Here is a 20,956-nt window from a genome sequence, read left to right on the forward strand (position 1 = left end):
ATAGGATATTGAATATAGTTCTCTGTGGTATACAGTAGGACCCCAACTTCCCAATCCATCCCTCCCCCACTCCCCTTCCCCTTGACAACTACAAGTCTGTTCTCTATATCTGTGAGTCTGTTTCTGTTTCATAAATAAGTGCATTTGTGTCATATTTTAGATTCCACACATAAGTGATATTATATGTTATTTGTCTTTCTCTTTCTGACTTACTTCATTTAGTATGATAATCTCTAGGTCCATCCATGTTGCTGCAAATGGCATTATTTCATTCTTTTTTATGGCCGAATAGTATTTCATTGTATATATGTACCACATCTTCTTTATTCATTCATTTGTCGATGGACATTTAGATTGTTTCCACGTCTTGGCTATTGTGAATAGACCTAGCACCATGTTTTTTTTTTTTTGAGCCTATATTATTTATTTATTTATTTATTAACATATTTATTGGAGTATAATTGCTTTACAATGGTGTGTTAGTTTCTGCTTTATAACAAAGTGAATCAGCTATACATATACATATATCCCCATATCTCCTCCCTCTTGCGTCTCCCTCCCACCCTCCCTATCCCACCCCTCTAGGTGGTCACAAAGCACTGAGCTGATTTCCCTGTGCTATGCAGCTGCTTCCCACTAGCTATCTGTTTTACATTTGGTAGTGTATATATGTCCATGCCACTCTCTCACTTCGTCCCAGCTTACCCTTCCCCCTCCCCGTGTCCTCAAGTCCATTCTCTACGTTCACGTCTTTATTCCTGTCCTGCCCCTAGGCTCTTGAGAACCATTTATTTTTATTTTTTTTAGATTCCATATATATGTGTTGGCATACGGTATTTATTTTTCTCTTTCTGACTTACTTCACTCTGTATGACAGACTCTAGGTCCATCCACCTCACTACAAATAACTCAATTTCGTTTCTTTCTATGGCTAAGTAATATTCCATTGTATATATGTGCCACATCTTCTTTATCCAGTCATTTGTCGATGGACACTTAGGTTAGCAACATGTTTTGATTCTTCTCTGAGGAAGGTACAAACCAAGCATGCTTTGCTTGACTTGTAGTGTTTTAAAAAATTAGTTGCCAACATTTAAAAAGTAGTAGATTCCATACAGATGTACAGCTTCTTTTAAAAAATTAGAGAGGCAATATGGTATAGTGATGAAGAGGCAAGATTTGGCAGCCAGAATGCTTGGGTTCAAAATCCTGCCTCTTCCACATATAAGCCGTGATGCCTGAGCACACAGTGTTCAGACAACTTAGTTTCCTGGTCTGTGAAATGGTGATAAAGAACAACAGTGCTGATCTCATACAGTTTTTGTTGTAAGGATTGCGTTTTTCTATGTAAAGTGACTGGAGCAGTGCGCATACAATACACTACATAAGTGTTTATTATGATGATTATCCAGCAACAATGGACTCACTTTCCCACTCTCTCCTTCAGATGGAGCCTTCCGTCTCTAATTTGCCACTGTCCTCATTGGAAGGATCTCACTTCCTGACTTGCCTCACCTCTGAGGGCTTTGTGACCCTTTGAGCGAGAATACATTAGCACTCACTCAGTGCTTTGAATTTGCTTGGAGTTCTCCATTGAACCATTCTGTGAAATCCATTGAATTGAAGTTCACAGAGTCAGCCATCGAACACATATTCATTGAACACCAACTATGAGCTAGGCACGTCTGCTCTGGGCACTGGCCATGAAATCCTGGAGAAAAGCTGGATAAAAAGGGGAGACAGGGGGGACTTCCCTGGTGGTCCAGTGGCTAAGACTCCACACTCCCAGTGCACGGGGCCCGGGTTCGATCCCTGGTCAGGGAACTAGATCCCACATGCCGCAACTAAGAGTTTGCATGCCGCAACTAAAAAAAAAAAAAAAAAATCTCGCATGCTGCCTCTTTCTATTATGAAAGATGACAAGTCAGTTCTCTTCCACCTCTACATCACCACCATATTCAGACACAGTTCTTGTCTCCACATTCTTCCAATACAGTTTTGTCATTTTTTGTAAAATCGATACTTAGCATTTACTTTAGTATGACTGCAAACGGTATTAGAAGACAAGTCACGTCGCATGGCATGATTACCTGCCTTTTCTACAGGATATATTTTCTGTTGTCTTGATGTCTTTGTTGCCTTAATTTTCTTGTGTTCACCATGAATTCAACTCCTCAGATTTGTAATCTCTCAACATGTTATATCATATCAAGAATTCTATTAGAGGTTTCCAACCCATCTGGAATGTTTGCTTTCTAGGGTTACTACACAGACCTTGGGAACTTCCTTCCCACAGACCCTGGGAACCCAGAGTTTCTTTTCATTCCTGTTAAATTAATTAAAGAAGGAGGCCATTAGACTGAGGTGGCTCTAATGCTGTGGTAGCCCAAGGAAGCCAACCAAAATCTAAGCTTTTACAAGGTTATGAAATCAAAATACTAAGGACAACCAGTCACAAACAGCCAACTAGGCTTTAAGCTACAGCCAGTTAAATAATTTCCTTTCTTTGCCTCTGCTCTTCCTATATCTGTCTTTCCCCAGACTCCTGTTGGGGGAGCATTCCTAACTACTTCTGGTTTGGTGCTGCCAGATTTGAATCAATTTTTTTGCTCAAATAAACTCTTAGATTGTTTAATACGCCTCGGTTTACCTTTTAACACTCTCTCTTGCATCCTTGGAGCCCTTGCATCCTGAATCCAATTCTCCCTCTTTCTGGCTTTACTCTCTTTTGGTGGTTGGTACACGTTCTCTGATAGCTTCCTGAGGAAGAGTGCATGGGAGGAGAGTATTTTGAATTCTTGCATAGTTGTCTTTTCTTTACTTCCACCTTCGCTAGATGGAGAATTCTAGGCTGGAAATTTCTTTTCCCTCAGAATTTTGAAGGCACTCTTCCATTGGTTTCTAGATTCCAGAACTGCTATTTGTTGAGAAGCCTGATGCCATTCTGATTACTCGGTTATTATTTGTACTCTGATACACTGTGTGAAAACTGCCCACCCCCACTGGAAGCCTGTAGGATTGTCTTTTTCTCCCAGTTTTCAAATCTCATGATGACATGCCTTGGTGTGGGTCTGTTTTCATCCATAGCTCATGGACCCATACATCTGGAAACTTATATCCATCAATTCTAGGAAATTTATGAAAATATATCCTTGATGCTTTTCTCTCCTCTTTGTTTTTGTAACGTCTATTATTTGGATATTGTGTTATTTGGACTCATCTTGTATAATTTTCCTATTTAGTCTAGATTCTTCATTTATTTATTTGTTGTTTTGTTCTAATTTCTAGAAATCTTCCTCAACATTTTTTCCAGTATTTCTGTTGAGCGCCTTCATTTCTGCCATATTTTTACTTTTCAAGAGCTCTTTGTTCCCCTCTGGAGGCTACTGTGTAATAGTATTCAGGGCCTCCCACCCAGGGGTACAAATGATGTTAATGATCACTTTTTTTTTTTTCTTTTTAAAGTTTTCTTCTTCCTGCATGTGCTGTTTCTGTTTTTCTTCTCTGTTTTTGGTGATAGTCTTGCATCTTAGATTCTTTCCTCCAAGTGCCTGTGTTCTCCTTAGCTGTCTGTTCACATCACAGATGGCTCTGCAAAGAAGCTGTTTGAAAGCTTGGTGCCCTGAGTGGGGCTCCTGGATTACGGTCGTCACTGTATAGTTCAGGCCAGACTGCTTCTTTGGGTCAGATGGCACTGATTCTTCCTCCAGCTCGGAGGGGATTAAGCCTGGATACCTGGCTTCTTGGAGCTTCTGTGAGAAGACCAGCAGCCTCCTCATTCAGTGTTTCACTGAATCTCTGCTTTCAGAGCTGGACTGGTACACTCAGCTGTGCCCTCCCAATCCAGAGACCCTCCCTTTCACGTTTTCCAGAGGATAAAACTAGGCTCTGCCAGGAAGGGGAGGGGTGCTTGGCGGTTCTGAGTTGGGGAAGGCATCTGAGGGACTCATTCATTCTTAACAGACTTTCAACCAATCCCCCTGTCTTCCTACTCTCCCATCACTCTTGCTTCCAGAAGTTCCTGATTCCACCTCTCTGACTTGCTGGGAGTTTAGGATGCAAATCAGGGTCACTGTCAGCTTTCCTTTCTGCTTCTTTAAATTAATCTTTCTCCATCTTCTTTGCCACTTCCAAATTTGGTTGCTGTTATCTGTTTTTCTTTTCTTCTTCTCCTTATGAGTTTCTGCCTCCTGAAAAATCTTATACTGTCATTTTAAGATGGGGGTTTGGGGTAGGAGCAGGGCTAAATGCGTGTTTTCAAGCTAGCATCTTTTGACTCATGAAGCTTTAAAATCACTGGTCGTCTGTCACTGTCAGAAACTGGTTCTCACAGTGAATTTGGATTCTTTTCTTCTCAAACAGTTGTTGGAAGAGGTAGAAAATGACAGTCCCTATCTTTTGTTTAAAACACTTTTTCTGTATCTGAAGACAGGTGAAATCTTCTGCAGTGTGAAGCTAATTAAATGTGAATCATTCCAAGAACATTCTATAATGTCTAGCCATTCATGGAACTTACTCTGCTGGTCAAGGTACTTTGCTCAAAGGGCCTGATAAACTGTCCAAACTACACTGGAGAAGCGCACACACACACACACACACACACACTCACTCACTCACACAATCATTCAATTTTACTTTCATTGTAACCATATAAATATGTGCATATATATATATATATATATATATATATACACACACACACACACACACACACACACACACACACACACACACACACACATATATATATATTACCTGGCAAGTAAAACTGGTTATTTGATTTGAAATGGACCAGTGAGTAGAGTTTTTATTGCAAAGTTGGCAAAAAACCATGAACCTTTCTCTTCTAAATACATTTAAGACTTAAGGCGAAAATGACAGACTTGTTCTTGTTATAAAGGCTGCTTTATGATTTTACAAAAAATAAAGCAAGGCTTTGTTCCTGCAGACAATTCAGTCACAACTAAAATGGAAAGCCAACAAATTAACTGCATTCACAAAATGCTGTCTTTTGCTTTTCTAGTATAGGATCTGGGAAGATTCATCAATCAGATGGTGAGAGGGATGAGTGTTAACATTAACACAGCCAGTGTTGTCAGACAGAAAGCGTGTGAATCCCTGTTTGGCCTTTTATTAGCTCTGGGTCTTTGGGCAGCTTATCCAGCTGTGTAAAATGGGCAGAGATGTTATAGGGCCACTTTCAGGATTAAATGAGAAAACACATATAAACTGCTTAGTGCCATGCACGGTACAAAGTAGATAAAACTCCCTTGTAATAAAACCTCAAAAGAAAACATCGATACCGAAAGGTCTTTACTGACAACTACACATGGCAGAGACAACCACAGTTCTCTGACTTGAAAGGCAGGTGAGCTGCATTGGAGGGTATGGGCTCTGGTTTCTGATTGGCTGAGGTGTCAGAGCTTCAGGACGCTGCTTCTTGTCCCAAACTGCATCCTTCTGCCAGGCTGTTCTACTTTATTTGCTATAATAAATTACTCCATATCATAGCAATAAAATCTATAAAAGTAATGCCTGATGCTAATGTCTCATCAGGAACTTAAGAAAATTAGTCTAAAACTGCTCACCACATCCAAAGTCAGAGGGACTCATTTCTCAGTCAATTAGGTATGAAGAGTGAGCCTTAAGCCAAGTGTGAAGGCTCTGATGGTACGCTCCCCGAGATGGAGGCCTATTTCTCACTACTCAGAGCTTTCACAAGATGAAGACACAGAAAGAGGACTTTGTATAAAGATAGTGAGAAACATTCATAAACCCCTGTAGTGCCTCAGTTTCCCTAACAGTACCTGTGTGTGTATGAGTGAGAAGAGGGTCCTTTGATTTCCTACTTAGGTAGGATAATTACGATTGGCACTAAATTTTGTGGGGTAGAGCCTTGCTTAAAATATTTCATGAGGCTCTATGTGGAAAATAAATATCGATCATTATAATAATTAACATTCATTACGGTTCACAATGTGCTCTGGGCACCTTACATACACTAACTCATTTAATTTTCTCAACAATGCTACAAAGAAGGTAATGAGCACACCATTTTATAGACCAGGAAACTCAGTACAGAGAGGTCAAGAGAGTTGGGAAGTGGGGCAGTCTGGGCTCTGAGTCCTTGCTCTTCATCATTTTCCAAGTTCATGCTTCTTCAGTTCATGCAACAGACTTTGCACAAACATCTATGTTCTTAATCGCCCTCAGAGGCTCACTTCCTGGGGGGCGCACTGGTTAGAAGAACATTGTTTACAAACTCCTCATCTACTCCTTCAACGAAGACAGGGATTAAACAAGCATCTTGTATGTGCCAGGAACTGTGCTAGACCTCAGGAATTTACTATTTCGTAACAATGAAAATGGATTCTTTTTTTTTTTTTTTCTTTAGCAAATTCTGCTTTCTCAACTGGCAAAATATGAGTATTTTCCACGAGGAGACACAAACTCAGGATGGTGATGATTAGTTGTGTAAATGGAGCTGGAGCTCTAGAAGGACTGACAGGCATGTCTGATGAGCTTACGTATCATTTCTCCATCCAGGAATGGCACAAAACTTTTAGCTTCCACGAATAGCTTTAGCCTACAGCTGGCTAAAATTCAAGCAGTTTTGTGGGGTTTTGGGATAGTTTCCATGATTGGTCTTAAAATCAGTTTTAGTACATATGTAACATCATCATAAAGCATAATTTTACATGATTCTTTATGTGAAGAAAATGTTTTGCAGTTGTGTGTACATGGCCACACTTGAAACAAACTGAACATATAAATACTGACTTTGAAAAAGGAATCTATCACAGGATTCGTTTTTAAAGGGATACTCTCCTTTATAGTTAAATTACATTTTTATGTATATTAATTTTTAAGAATAAATCTATTGCGATTTGCCATATGATCCTGCAATCCCACTCCTGAGCATATATCTGGACAAAGCTGTAATTCAAAAAGATCCATGCACCCCTAGGTTCATAGCAGCACTATTTACAATAACCAAGATGTGGAAACAACCTAAATGTCCATGGACAGATGAATGGATAAAGAAGATATGGGATATATATATACACAATGGAATACTACTCAGCCATAAAAAAGAATGAAATAATGCCATTTGTAGCTATGTACATGGATGGACCTAGAGATTATCATACTAAGTGCAGTAAGTCAGAAAGAGAAAGACAAATACCATATGATATCACTTATATGTGGAATCTAAAATATGACACAAATGAACTTATCTATGAAACAGAAAGAGACTCACAGACATAGAGAACAGACCTGTGGTTGCCAAGGGGGAGGGGGATGGGAAAGGGAAAGATTGGGAGTTTGGGATTAGCAGATGCAAAGTATTATATATAGAACGGATAAACAACAAGGTCCTACTGTATAGCACAGGGAACTATATTCAATATCCTGTGATAAACCATAATGGAAAATAAAATAAATAAAACTGCTTTTCAAATAAAAAAGAATAAATCTAATTGCATTAAAAAAGACCATCCTCTTAAGTAAAATTTGAGAGTAAAATTACAGTGTGGCAAACTGTGTGGTAAGAGGAGCTTCTGAGGAATAGGTGTCTTCTGTAGATGCACCAGTAGTAAGCATTTCTAAGGACTCAAAACTTAGTATTGGGCCGTGGCACTCAGAGTGTCTTTACTGAATGGAGGCAGGAGGAAGAAAGAATGGGGTGGAAGCAGGGTCTCTGCGTGCAGCCAGCAGGCTCTACACTGCGCAACTCCAAGAGGTACCACGTTCACGGCCAATTCTGATGGAATAAATGTATGGAATGGAATAGACAGGAATAAATGAGAGCAGGGTTAAAGTTACATGGGGGTTGCAGAAGCCACGTGGAGCCCCAAATACTTTTAGAATAGTAAGTTCTGATGAGCTCTCCCTTAATCTCAGCAAGCACAGCTGGTGACAGAACAGTGGCATACCATCTTTGCTTCGTAATGAACAGACCGAAAGGGGCAGCAACCCAGTTAAAGGCGTAAATGACTGTAGTAGCAACTAGAATAGGTCTGGAGTCTCCAAAGTCCCATTTCATCTTCTACTGACTCTACAGAGGAACGTCAGATCCATCAGTCCTACTTTTCTCCCAGTACTGGGGGTTGGGGGAGATACAGGCTCTCATACATATGGCTTCTTGTTCTTAACATTGATTCCATATTGTAGTACCACTATTTTTGGTGTTGCATTAGATATATGTGATTTATTGGTTATTAATAAAACTTCATTCTCGGTGTTAAATGTATATGGTCAAAGTTGAATTGGACAGCTTCCATTTCATACACCCACTTGAGAACTCTTTGTTTTTGCCTTAGCCACTGACGTAACTGCTGTCCGACAGAGTGTAGTGAGGCACCTTTCTGCAGCCTCATCACTCTCTGGAAGGGACCACACCTTGGTCACAGATGTTGCTTCTAGGTCTCCTTTGGTCTTCATGCATTAATCATTTGCTTCATTTTCTTGGAGCATTTATGGATGAACTTAGTTGATGGATATTAAAAGCACAGAGACCTCAATTTCCATTCTATAAATTTCCACTGGGGCTCAAATTTTCAAAGTTGTTTTACCAAAGCAGTTATAAATCTAGAGCCTGAGGAAAAGAGGGAATTCAACACATTTATATGTCCTCCTTTTCTTTTTGGCTTGGTTACCCAGGCACCTTGTACCATGGAGGAATTCAGGAAGTTACTAAAGAAAAAGACATTATTTCATTCTTGCAAAATGAATTACAGATGCACAGTGGACAGATGGGAAGATAGTCTCAATAGATTATTGTGAAAACTTAATCTACAGTATGTTAAAATGTAGAGAACCTCTATGCCTTCATATGCCATCTAATTATTCATGTGGGATATGTGGGACATATTTATTGAGTACTTACTCATTATTTGCCAGGGACTATACTAGGTATATAAATATGTTATTTTATTTAATACTTTGAATAACCTACAAAATGAGGATATTTTGCAGATATCCTTATTTCCATTTTATAGGTGAAGAAACCTGAGACTGAAGAGAGTTACAGTAACTTCCCCGTTCACACAGCTATTAAGCACTGGAGGGTGACCGGCTCCACATTTTTGTACCATTAGGTAGAAACCTGGCAATGAAACTTAAAACATTTGCCACACCTGTAAACCATTTGAGAATACACTTTTCTAATGTCTTCCTAAAACTCTGCATTTTAAAAGATATCACTTGTACTTACAACTTATGGTTATTCCAAGTTCCACACTGTGTTTCTTAGGGAGCTTTACATGAAATGTTCCACTACTCGGGATGACAGACTCTGTAATTTAAAAACAAAAAAGAATGTGTTTATAGAAGACTAGGAAGATTGGAGCACCAGTCAATGAAAATGCATCAGGAATACTTGTATCATCATCATCATCTGTAGTTAAAGCTGTAGGAATTGACATAAAATCCTGATAAACTAAGCTCCTTGTGAAGAACAGACATCCTACCCACAGGCAACAGTGCATAATTCACAGCAACAGTCGAGTTCCATGTTTTTAAAGTGTGATTCAGACAGCATCTCCATCAAATTTACCTAGGATGCAAGTTAAAAATATAGATTCCTGAATCATCTCAGATCTGTGGAATCCGAATCTCTGAAGACAAGGCCTAGAAATCTGCATCTTAAACATATTCTCCAGGTGATTCTTAGGTATACTAAAGTTGAAGAACCAAAAGTAGTTATATTCTTTTCTCCCCCCAACCATATTTTTTGCAGAGTTTATTATTCAGCAGTGCTTTCTTTTTTTCATTCATAGCTGGGGGAGATCGATTTCAGTTAGCTATGATGGTTGTTGATTTGGAGGAGGACAGGTGTGCCTGAATTTGTAAGGTAAATGTGGAAAAGTACACTTAAAGGTGTAGAAGCAGGAGTGATATTCAAAATATCTCACAACCAGAATGGTCCTGACCACAACCAACCAGACTGAATGCTGAGCAGAGTTGGAACAAAGGGACCCAGGAGGTCCCACTGCACCAAGGATGACCCTCTAGTTTCTGGGTCATGGGGAGGTTTCAGGGAGGAGCAGGAGGGCAGGGGGCACTGGAACAGAGCGAAGTTGGGCTCAAATGTTGGCCAAGCAGTAGAGAAGTAAGCTAATGTAGCAACAGAGAGGGAAGCGGTGCGTACTGCTCGACTCTCAACCTTGGATAGATCTACTGTGATTTTACCAGGGCGTGACTAGTATTTGAGAAAGAAAAGAATTGCTACATATTCTGAAATATATTCTTAAAATTCCTCTAACACTCTGGGAGGCCTTCAATTCGAGACAAGGTTAAAATGGAAATATCCTCTGAAGAGATAACATCTATTCACACTAAGTAGCTAATGACTATAATCCTTTCTTGAAGGTTTTAGAAAGGGGTGGGAAGGGTTGGCAAGAAACAAAGGAAACATTAGCATAAGGGGAGGCTTGTGGGATGGCGGAGTGAAACCACTTTTTCTGCTTGATTTTGCACCAAGCTAGCTCCCAAACCGCCACAAAGAATTAACTACAGCTGCTGTGATGTGGGCAGAACTATTAGGTCCTCAGGCCCCTGGTCCAATTTGTTAATCACATTTTTAACACGTTTTGAGTCTCTGCAAAGCAGAGGTGAAAGTTGGGGTGGCCTCATGGAAACAGAGTACTTCCTTCCTTGATCTGCCTTAACCTGCTCTTCCTGGCCTTTTCTACTTGCCCATGAAGAATTTAGGCAGTAAACCTTTTATAAGACCAGAACCTGATCTTCCAACTCAGAGTAACTGCCATAGACAAACTGGAGAACACAACAAAATTTTGATTTTCCTGGGCCCTCCAGGCTTCTAGAAAGTCATCTGTAAAGAAGGTTCCCCAAACTGCCCTGGTAAGTTTCAGCCGGGGCTGCTGGGTAAAGGCAAGTCTGCCCCCTCTGGCCTCTTCCTTCTTCCCAGTTCTTTCCTCACTTCGCTGGGGCGTGAGGGAATCTGTCGCCTTCTCCCACTTCCTCCCTCTCTTCTTAATTCTCCTGTCCTGTCAGGTGTGGCCCCTTGAGTGTGACAGATGTTGTCCTCAACTAAGACTCAACTAAGATGTGCCAGGAAGTAACAACATATATTTATTTATTTATTCATGAAGAATTTGTATCCTTCCCATTTCCCAATCGGAACTTGAGATAGATAAAATTAGTTATTTCCCCCAGTAGATTTCAAAAAGACTGGCTAATTTTAATATATTGGGGCAGAAAAAGAGAAATGAGGTTAAGTAATAACCACCTCGGTATGCTTTACTTCCTTACTTCAGGTGCTCCAAGTATCACAAATATTTACTTCTAAAAGATCTCTCAAATCCTTCCTTTCATCTCTTTTCCAAATTTTTGTGAAGGCTAATTACTACCTCCTTCCCACCACCAAAAGATAAAGTTTAGGAATTTGGAATTAGCATGCAGACTGGGGGCAGAGAGGGTATTTGGAAGAGGCTAGTTTGGCCCATATGCACCAACAGCCAGGCTGCAGAGAGAAGGCAGAAAGAAACAAGTGTACTCGAGGAGAGAGTGTGAGGTCTTGGAGAGAGCCAGTTAGCCTTGACAGCCCCTGGGTCTCGCTCTTCCAGGGGCTGCCTATTCCCCATCCTCAAAGGCTGTGAAACACCAGTGTGCTTCCAGGAAATGCCTCTCTTCTGTCTAAATTAGCTTGAGTGCATTTCTGTGGCTTGCAACTGAAAGATCTCTTAATGAACACGTTGATCCAGTAGAGGAAACGGGATGGGAGCCAAACAGCAAGCCCCCATACAATGTTTGTGAGTGTAGCAGGAATAAATTTTCCATTGCTTGGATGAAGTACGCCAAGTGGTCCATAAGTAAATGTATTAGAAGTTTTAGAGGAACAGCTTTGCTATTTAGAGAACTCATTTCATGTATGTTTGTTTCAGTGTTATCCGTTTTACGAAAACGTTTTCTGTGAAAGGGCAGGGGAGCATAACGTATGTATATGTGTATCCACGTATGTATATGACATCTTGCCCAAGATGCTATACAAGTGAGTCTTTGATTCATAAGGGCCTGGAAAACACAGATCTAAAATAGTTACTATAGCAACATTCTGCTTTACATTTAAAATAAATTTATTTATTTGTTATTTTTGGCTGCGTTGGGTCTTCTTTGCTGCGTGTGGGTTTTCTCTAGTTGCGGCGAGCCGGGGCTACTCTTCGTTGCGGTGCGCGGGCTTCTCATTGCAGTGGCTTCTCTTGTTGCAGAGCACAGGCTCTAGGCGCGCAGGCTTCAGTAGTTGTGGCACACAAGCTCAGTAGTTGTGGCTCGCGGGCTCTAGAGCGCAGGCTCAGTAGTTGTGGTGCACGGGCTTAGTTGCTCTGCGGCACGTGGGATCTTCCTGGACCAGGGCTCGAACCCATGTCCCCTGCATTGGCAGGCGGATTCTTAACCACTGTGCCACCAGGGAAGCCCTTGCTTTATATTTTTAATGTAGGGAATCTTGACCAAGATTAACATTGTTAACGACACTGAAGGAGACATTATCACTTCCTGGAAAACAGTAATAGATCACTTTTGACTACATAAGATTTGAAATATTTATAATGATGAATAAATATCAACATATGAATCTCTTTGATCAAGCTGTGGCTTCATTTTAATCTTAAATGTCAACATGATTTATTTTCTATTTGGTAATTTTTCCCCCCATACAATTACTTGGTTGTTAAAGCCAAGGCACATTTAATTTGGGGTTTCTTAAGGAAATACTAATAAAGAGGAAGAAGATCCAATATTTGGAGAAACAACAGGTTTAGAGTAAGTAAACAGAACATTTATTTTCTTAGACTCCCATGTGATTATTTTGTGCTTCCCTGGTTTTGCTTTATCTTTGTTAATACTGTAATTAAAAACACATTTGGGTAAACAAAGGCCTCTTTCTTTCCAACTGGTCTGCTTTTTCTGCCCAAAGCATTCATTGTTGGCACAGTAAGATAACCACCACATCACAATTCATCAACCTGGACACCCTTGTGAGATTTGAAAAAATTAAGGAATTATAAAGGGGGCAAATGTAAATGTTTAACTCCCACTCACACAGAGAAAAACACTGGGGATTCTAGTAATGATGGCAAACATCATTTGACAGGATTTTTCACTGAGGCTTCTTGCCAGGACAAAGCTGTATTTTTTCCAACAAAGTAACTTCAGCATTAAAGTAGAAACTTTAAGTATTCATGATATTGTGCACTGGTATTTAAAAGACAGTACTGAAAAAGGCAGAATGTAAACTGTGCATATGTTATGATTATAGCTTTACAAAATTATATGTATGGTAAAGGACTTTGGTAAAGAAATATAAAAAAAATAAACTTTTGTTTATTAGAATGATGGGGTTATAAGTAACTTCATCGTAAGAAAAATCCCTTTAACATTACTACAATTTGGACAGTGGTACCCATGTAAAAAGAGATAGATTTAGGCAAAAGTGTACTCACCGTCAAGCTTTTTAACCACTGTCTGTGTCACTTAGAATGTTTATAAAATAGAGATAGGTAATCTCTAAGATACAATAGTTTGAGAATTAGTGTCTGGGTATAATATATTTCTGAGGAAGAACTGGAAATGAACGGTGGTTCATATCCAGACAATTAGGAGTGATACACATAAAATAAAAATGCATGTATAGCACAAGTAAATACTTAGTAGACACTGCTATGGAGGAGGTCAATTGTGCTGGCCATTCCACTACTGGAACGTAGTGAGTAGATGCTGTTCAAGATCCTACAGTGCACAGGATAGACACCTCCCCTCAACAAACAATGTCAGTAGGGCAGAGGCTCAGAAATCCTGCTGTTTCACGCTGGGAACCCTAATATCGTTTTGAAGAGGGAGTGTAATACGATATGGAAAAGACAGGTGCAAGTCAACAGAGCCGGGATCTACCATTCACTTTGCTGTATGACCTTGAGTTTCCCCACCTGAACCTCAGTTTTCCCATTCATAAATAAATGAAGGTATTGGATTATAATAGTCCTCCCGCCATGAATGTTCTACAATTATAAGTACATTCTGGGACCACTGGACAGCCTTCTTTGAAAGGTATTCCCTCAGTGCCATCTGACTGATCCTTCTAAGGTCTTTTACTGGCTTCTGCTTGGCCACAGCTGACGGGAACGGGAAGATGCCACACCTAAGCTGGGCCAATTAGATGCTTTTTCTTGGGAATTAGAAGTTAAAGATGGCTGGTCCTGGCTGGGGATGTTAGCAAGGATAGGGCGATCATGTACAGTCAGAAGTCAGAGAAAACTTGTCCAGGGACAAAGGGAGCAGATGTGAAGAAACAAGCAGCACCAAGCGACCAGGAACCTCAGAGAATCAATGGGTATGAAATCAATTCTTGGTGCAAATTGAAGTCCCTGATCCTAGTCCCTTGGGAGTGCCAACTGTACTGCATTCATTCATTCACCAAGTATTGGCTGAGAGCCTCCTGTATTCCAAGCGCTATTCTGTACTTCAAGCCAATTGTACTTCATTCATTCATTCACCAAGTATTGGCTGACAGCCTCCTGTATTCCAAGCACTATTCTGGGTGCTGGGGTACATTCTTGAACAAAAGGCACAAAGTCCCTGACATCATAGATTTTCCTACTGGAGAAGACAAGACAATAAACAGATAAATATACCTCATAACATCATGGCATAAGAAGGGATAAGAAGAGCTATAAATCTGGGCAAGGGGACAGACAGTGATAGATGTCGTGGAAGGCTTCTTTGAGCAATCTGAGCAAAGATCTGAATGAAGTGAGCAAACCACCCAGACATGCTGGGGAAGAGCTGCCCAGGCAGAGGGAACAGCAACTGCAGAGAGACTTTGATGGGATTGTGCATGTCGGGAGCAGCTAGTTCATACTCCCTCCTCATTCCAAGTCCTGCCCTCCTCCTGAGAGATTTCACCATGTGGGTGTTCCTCCCATCACTCTGCATCCCCCACTCCCAGACCTCTGGTTGAATGATACTTGCGTCCACTCCGCTTCACTTCGGCAGCTCACTACCCTGAGCCTTACTTGACCTCTGAAATCTTCAACTCTAATATGCCACTTTGACCTCAGTCTCCTGGCTGTTAGCCTTCTATCCCCTTCCTCTCACTCCCCCCATTTTCCTTCCTGAAGACTCCTAGTTCCTTAACTGCTCCCTTTCCTTTTGGTCTCTCATGCTGATCCTTTATTGATTTCCATCCCTCTCTAACCTAGATTCTTTCAAGCACAGGCAGTATGCGTAGTGCTTAGAGTGTGGCCTTTGGAGCCGCACTGCCTGTGTTAAAATCCCAGCCTTACTATTAACGTGAATCTCCGTTTTCTGGGGACATAATAATAGCAACTTTCTCCATTGCTGTTTTAAGGACTAAATGAGCTAATGCACAGGCAGGGCTTAGAAAAGTAACATGCCATAGAGTAAGCATTTGATAAATATCATGATAATTTTGATGCTATTATCATAATCACTCCTCTGCTCTTCCTGCAACGATTTGAACCTCTATGACTTACACGCTCCTTCTTTGAAACTTCTCTGGAAATCTCAGTCTCTGGATCAATCTAATCATCTACTGTCTTTGCTTTTATTCTTCGGCGGTTGAGGTCTCCTGACAAAAAACTACTTGACCATGCAGGTTGATGCTGCTATAGACTTAGAGCTTCTGGACTCTGCTTGGTCTTGAAAATCCCTTTACATGAGTCTGGTTGGTTATCTCATTCATTTCCCCATTAGCTATTCTAAACCTTCATCATTCTTTTCAGCTCCCCAAGGTGCGGACCCTTTCACCCTTGTTTGACAGTTCTTACATGATCTTCCTAAACACAGCTAAAAATGTAATTATATTCTCACATCTTTCTCTTCAAACTCCTAGGGAGAGGTCTTCTAGTTTCTGTCTAAGACAAGTTATCTACCTATGTTCTAGATAACTACCCTTCTCAACCCTTTGGAAACCCGTATCTACCAATTATCTCTTTTCTCTCTCATTTATTTCAGGCCCCAAACATGCTCAAATCTCTCCAGTCTTAACCAAACAAAATAACACCTCTCTGAATGCGGAATCCCCTTCTATCTGCTGTCCCATCTCCTTTCATCTATAGCTAAATGTCTTGACACTGCCAAATGTCCTCTGGGGCAAAACTGACCTTGGTTAAGAACCACTGATTAGAAGATAGGGTGGTATAGGACTTCCCTGGCGGCGCAGTAGTTAAGAATCCGCCTGCCAATGCAGGGGACACGGGTTGGAGCCCTGATCTGGGAAGATCCCACATGCCTCAGAGCAACTAAGCCCATGAGCCACAACTACTGAGCCTGCGCTCTAGAGCCCATGAATCACAACTACTGAGCCCGCCCGCCTAGGCCCGTGCTCCGCAACAAGAGAAGCCACCGCGATGAGAAGCCCACGCACCGCAACGAAGAGTAGCCCCCGCTCACCGCAACTAGAGAAAGCCCGTGCACAGCAACAAAGACCCAACGCAGCCAAAAATAAATAAAAAAATAAATAAATTAAAAAGAAAAAGAAGATAGTACAGTATAAAACAGTGCACCGAGTATGTAACTAAATGTTGCAGAAGTTCTCAAAAGAGGAGCCCATGGTGGCCTCCAGTCCTTTTCATCTATTCCCTGCATTTTTCCTGCCAAACTGTCTTCCAAAACCCCTTGGCAGACAAAAGCACAGCTTGTCCGTACTTCTCCACACTTTCTTCCCTCACCCCTCAGCTCCCTGCAATCTGACTTCTGTCCCCCAGTTCCTTGAAACTTCTCTACGATGTCTTTCTTCCTAATTGCCGAATCCAGTGGACATTTCCTTTCCTGCCTTTCTTACTTGAATTCTCCACAGCACTTTTATGCTATTGACGGTGACTTTTGCCTTGAAACTCTTGCTTTGGCTTCCAAAGAGTTTTGGTTCTCCTCCCACTTCTCCTATAGCATCTTCATCGTCTCCTTTACTAGTGTCCTTTCCCTTTAAATCTTAGTATTCCTCAGGCAAAGTCCCCTCCTCAGTCCCCTTCTTAACACTACTCTTTCCCTAGTGGTGTCCTTTATTCCATGCCTTTAACCATCACCACCGTGTTGGTCACTCCTCAGTCCTGCTCTCCAGCAGAGACCCCAATCCCAGGCTCCAGGAGGTAGCCTGCAGTCTCCTGGGCACTTCCTTCTGCATTCCAGTGGCAACACACTTTCAGCAAGTCTATTCTTATCTTTCAGCAGTTCTTTCTTGTGTCTAATTGGATACAAAGTCCTTGAAGATGTCGATCCTTTCTATTCTTTCTTTCAATGATCTGAACATAGCGCAGCGCCTAGCACTTAGTAACTGGTACTTGGGAACAGTCTTTTGAGTAAGGAATGGATGTACTTGTCCTTTTTTCCCTAGTATTGACAGTGGATTTGCCTACTCATGTTTAAAACAGAACTCTTTTTGTTATCCCCAAATTTCTACGCTTCAAGTCTTCTTCTCAGTTAAAGATATCGCCATCTGCTCAACCACTCACCTTCATAACTCAGGATCATTATGATCTTCCCTTTCTCTCATCTTGCATATCCGACCCATAAGCAAGTTATGTTAGCTCTGCTTCAAGCCACATCCTAAACTTCACTCTCTGTCACCATCTCTAGCACTACCACTTTGTCCAAGCCACCAATCTTCTGCTACAACCTTCTGGTTTTTTCTAATTTTGCTACTGTCCCCCCTATACTTCATAAGGATCTCTCCAAAACATCCATCAGGTTATCTCACTCCCCTCCATAACATGCTCCATGACTTCGTTACATTTATATAATATAAAATTGTACCAAGGCACTGCACTGGCCTGTTCCAACCTCTCCCACCCCACCTCCAAATCCAAACCTGACTCCTATCCCCAGCTCCCTTATATGCTCCAGCAAGAGCCCTTTTTGCTGTTTCTCAAATCCACCAAGGTTATTACTCAAATCCACCAAGCTTATTACACTGGCTGCTCCCTCTGCCTGGAATGCTCTCCTCCCAGATTCTGACATGGCTGGCTCCTTCTCAACCTTTAAATCTCTGCTGAAATGTCTCTTCCTTAGAGAGTTATCCTATGGAAAAAAAAAACCCTACAGTCATTCTCTAACCCCCATTCTGCTTTATTTCCCTCAGAGCGCTATTACTGCCTAAATTTATATTTACTAATTTTTAAATTAACTTTCTGTACTGCTATAATATCAGCTTCATGAAGACAGGGATTTTTTTTTTTTCCCTCTCCTGTCCACTGTTGCATCTCCATTGTATAGAATAGTAACTGGCCCACAGTAAACATTCAGCAAATATTTGTTGGGATAATGTGATCCCTATGTCCAAAAGCATATCTTTATTGATTGGTAAAGGTTATTGGGTCTGTGAGATAGTATTTCACTAAGAGAAGACAACTTTCTTAAATGGGAACTAGCACTGACCTCTAAAACCTGTACACCTATTAGCTACTGACAAGGACTCCTTCCATGGCCAAACTTAAGTCATACAAATGCACTTGCTGTTTTTGACGCTGAGTTCAATCTCTCTTTCCTATTGCAAGTCTTGATCGCTATTGAAATAGTCTTGAATAAAGTCTCCCTTGTCATTTTTAACAAGTGTCTGGTGCGATTTCTCTTTAACACTAGAGACCAAATATTTACCTACTGGGCTTGAATAAATCCACCCAATGAATTTTCATTGTTCCCCACAGAACTTTCATATTTTTTTCTGCAGTGGGAAGAGTCAAAGAGAGGCATTTCTTGTCCCTGTGACTGAAGAATATGGTTTCTCTAGCATATAGGGGAAAAGTCAGGAAGAATAAAGGCTACATGATTTTTTTAATCACGTTTATAGCAGCTATTACTTACTCATTTTGTCACATTTATTTTCAATTGTTCTTGTGGTGACATTTTAATGAATAATACAAAAGCAATGCTCAATTCAAAATGACACCTTGAACCTCCGAAACAAAAACACGTTCGTTATATAAAAACAATTTGTCGTTCCTCCCCCATCCCCTGCCACATAATCCACATAATTCACATGCAGTCCACTCCTGACTCCGCAGCTGACTTGAGATTATATGATCATACCTGCAACATCGAACTCAATTTCCAGTGTGACCTTGCTTGTGATTGAAGAGTCTCGGAGCAGCTGACTGGCTTCCTCAAAGGTGCTGTCTTCAGTTGGAATTCCATTAATGGCCAGCACTCTGTCTCCAATCTGTAGCACCCCACATCTGAATTTAGAACCACACATTACAGGTCATAGAGTAAATAATTATCCAGTTGAAGTTGCCAAGATCCTGGCAAATAGCATTTGGTGTTATTTATTTAATGTTGTGGGCATCCTATTAGGTCAACTGCAATATCCTACATTCCTTTTTTTTTTTTTTTTTTTTAATAAAAGTGTAGTTGATTTACAATATTGTGCTAGTTTCAGGTGTACAGCAAAGTGATTCGGTTATATGCAATGTCCTACAATCTTGCATTTCATGGCTACAAATGTGAGCAAGGGAATCTTGAAATATCCCAGAAAAGTAATTAATAATTCAGCACCATGGTATTGTTATAATCTGATCTGAACCAATATATAGTAATGATGAATGTGCATTCCCCCATGGCAGAGAAATTATTAAGTTTGGACTTCAGAGATTTTTTTTTTCCTTTTTAATTAATTTAGCCTCTAGTCGCCAATGGCCAAAAATCTGCTAAAGGCACTCATGCTCGCTATTCTTTCTCAAACCTGATCAAGAACATAAAATTTTATTGTCAGAACAGAGTTCATCACGTCTTGCATTTCCTGCATTGAGCACTGTTCCATAATTTATTAGCTAGTCAAAGATAGCCAGCGAGAAATGCAGGGCAGACAACGATGCCGTGAAGGAAAACGTCTCACCTCTCTGCCGGGCTGTCAGCTTCAATATAGGAAATCAGAGGTGGAGAGGAGAGGGTCTCTGTGGCAAACACACTGCCCTGCAGCTGAATCCCAAATCCTGTGACAGCATCTGCTGTGAGCACAACCTCTGTGGTTTCTGTGTGAACAACCTGCCCAGCCAAGCCCACCGTACTGGAGGCTAATGACACTAGAGGAACAAACACACACACAAGAAATGACTTTAGATTGGAACAGGCACCAGGAACGCCAGCGTTTCTGAAACAGATCATGTCTCCGGAACAAAAGCTCATTGGCAGTGGTGGGATGTGAGGTTTTGGTCTTTTAGCGTAAAAAGTTTCACCAGAGCTGAACAGGATAGACGAGTCTCCCAATATTCGTCACATCGAAGTCACAGCATCAGTGTAGCCCCCTCCTCAGGCCCACCCCTAACTGCAGGGACAGTTGTGGGAGCTGTAGGAAGAGGATGGTCTTGGGGTCAGGGTACCTGGGGTCAAGTCCTGGCTCAAGCACTAAGCAACCAGTTGGGTGACCTTGGGGTAAGTCATTTATCTCCTTCCTATCTAGGAAAATGGGGGTTGGGCTTAACTGGTCTAATGTGTTTCCCCCCCCACTTTAGCCATTTGTACCTAAGGTTCCAGCTTTTTTTTTTTTTTTTAAAATATAAATTTATTTATTTATTTTTGGCTGTGTTGGGTCTTTGTTTCTGTGCGACGGCTTTCTCTCGTTGCGGCGAGCGGGGGCCACTCTTCATCGCGGCGCGCGGGCCTCTCACTATTGTGGCCTCTCTTGTTGCGGAGCACAGGCTCCAGATGCGCAGGCTCAGTAGTTGTGGCTCACGGGCCTAGTTGCTCCGCAGCATGTGGGATCTTCCCGGACCAGGGCTCGAACCCGTGTCCCCTGCATTGGCAGGCAGGTTCTCAACCACTGCGCCACCAGGGAAGCCCAAGGTTCCAGCTTTTTACAAACAACTTGACCTTCAGTTTTGAAGAAACAACTGATCTAAGTCTGGCTCCTGGGGTGATGAGGACGGGCTGGTCGTCAGCCTTAACGTGGCGCTGGGTTGGCACAATGGAGTCCTTTAAACCC

General features: G+C 41.3%; 1 protein-coding gene across 3 annotated transcripts in view; it reads right to left on the reverse strand.

The window, feature by feature from the left end:
- GRIP1 (glutamate receptor interacting protein 1) overlaps window positions 1–20,956 on the reverse strand; it is a 454,025-nt gene that overhangs the window by 62,089 nt on the left and 370,980 nt on the right. For all 3 annotated transcript variants that reach the window (XM_068560189.1, XM_068560188.1, XM_068560187.1), the window contains 3 exons: window positions 19,871–20,057; window positions 19,066–19,211; window positions 9,218–9,298 (listed from right to left, as the gene is read on the reverse strand). In XM_068560189.1, the coding sequence (XP_068416290.1) occupies window positions 9,218–9,298; window positions 19,066–19,211; window positions 19,871–20,057 (414 nt within the window). The remainder of the gene's footprint in view (window positions 1–9,217; window positions 9,299–19,065; window positions 19,212–19,870; window positions 20,058–20,956) is intronic.

The sequence above is a fragment of the Eschrichtius robustus genome, chromosome 13, assembly GCF_028021215.1.
Source record: "Eschrichtius robustus isolate mEscRob2 chromosome 13, mEscRob2.pri, whole genome shotgun sequence".
Taxonomy (NCBI): Eukaryota; Metazoa; Chordata; class Mammalia; order Artiodactyla; family Eschrichtiidae; genus Eschrichtius; species Eschrichtius robustus.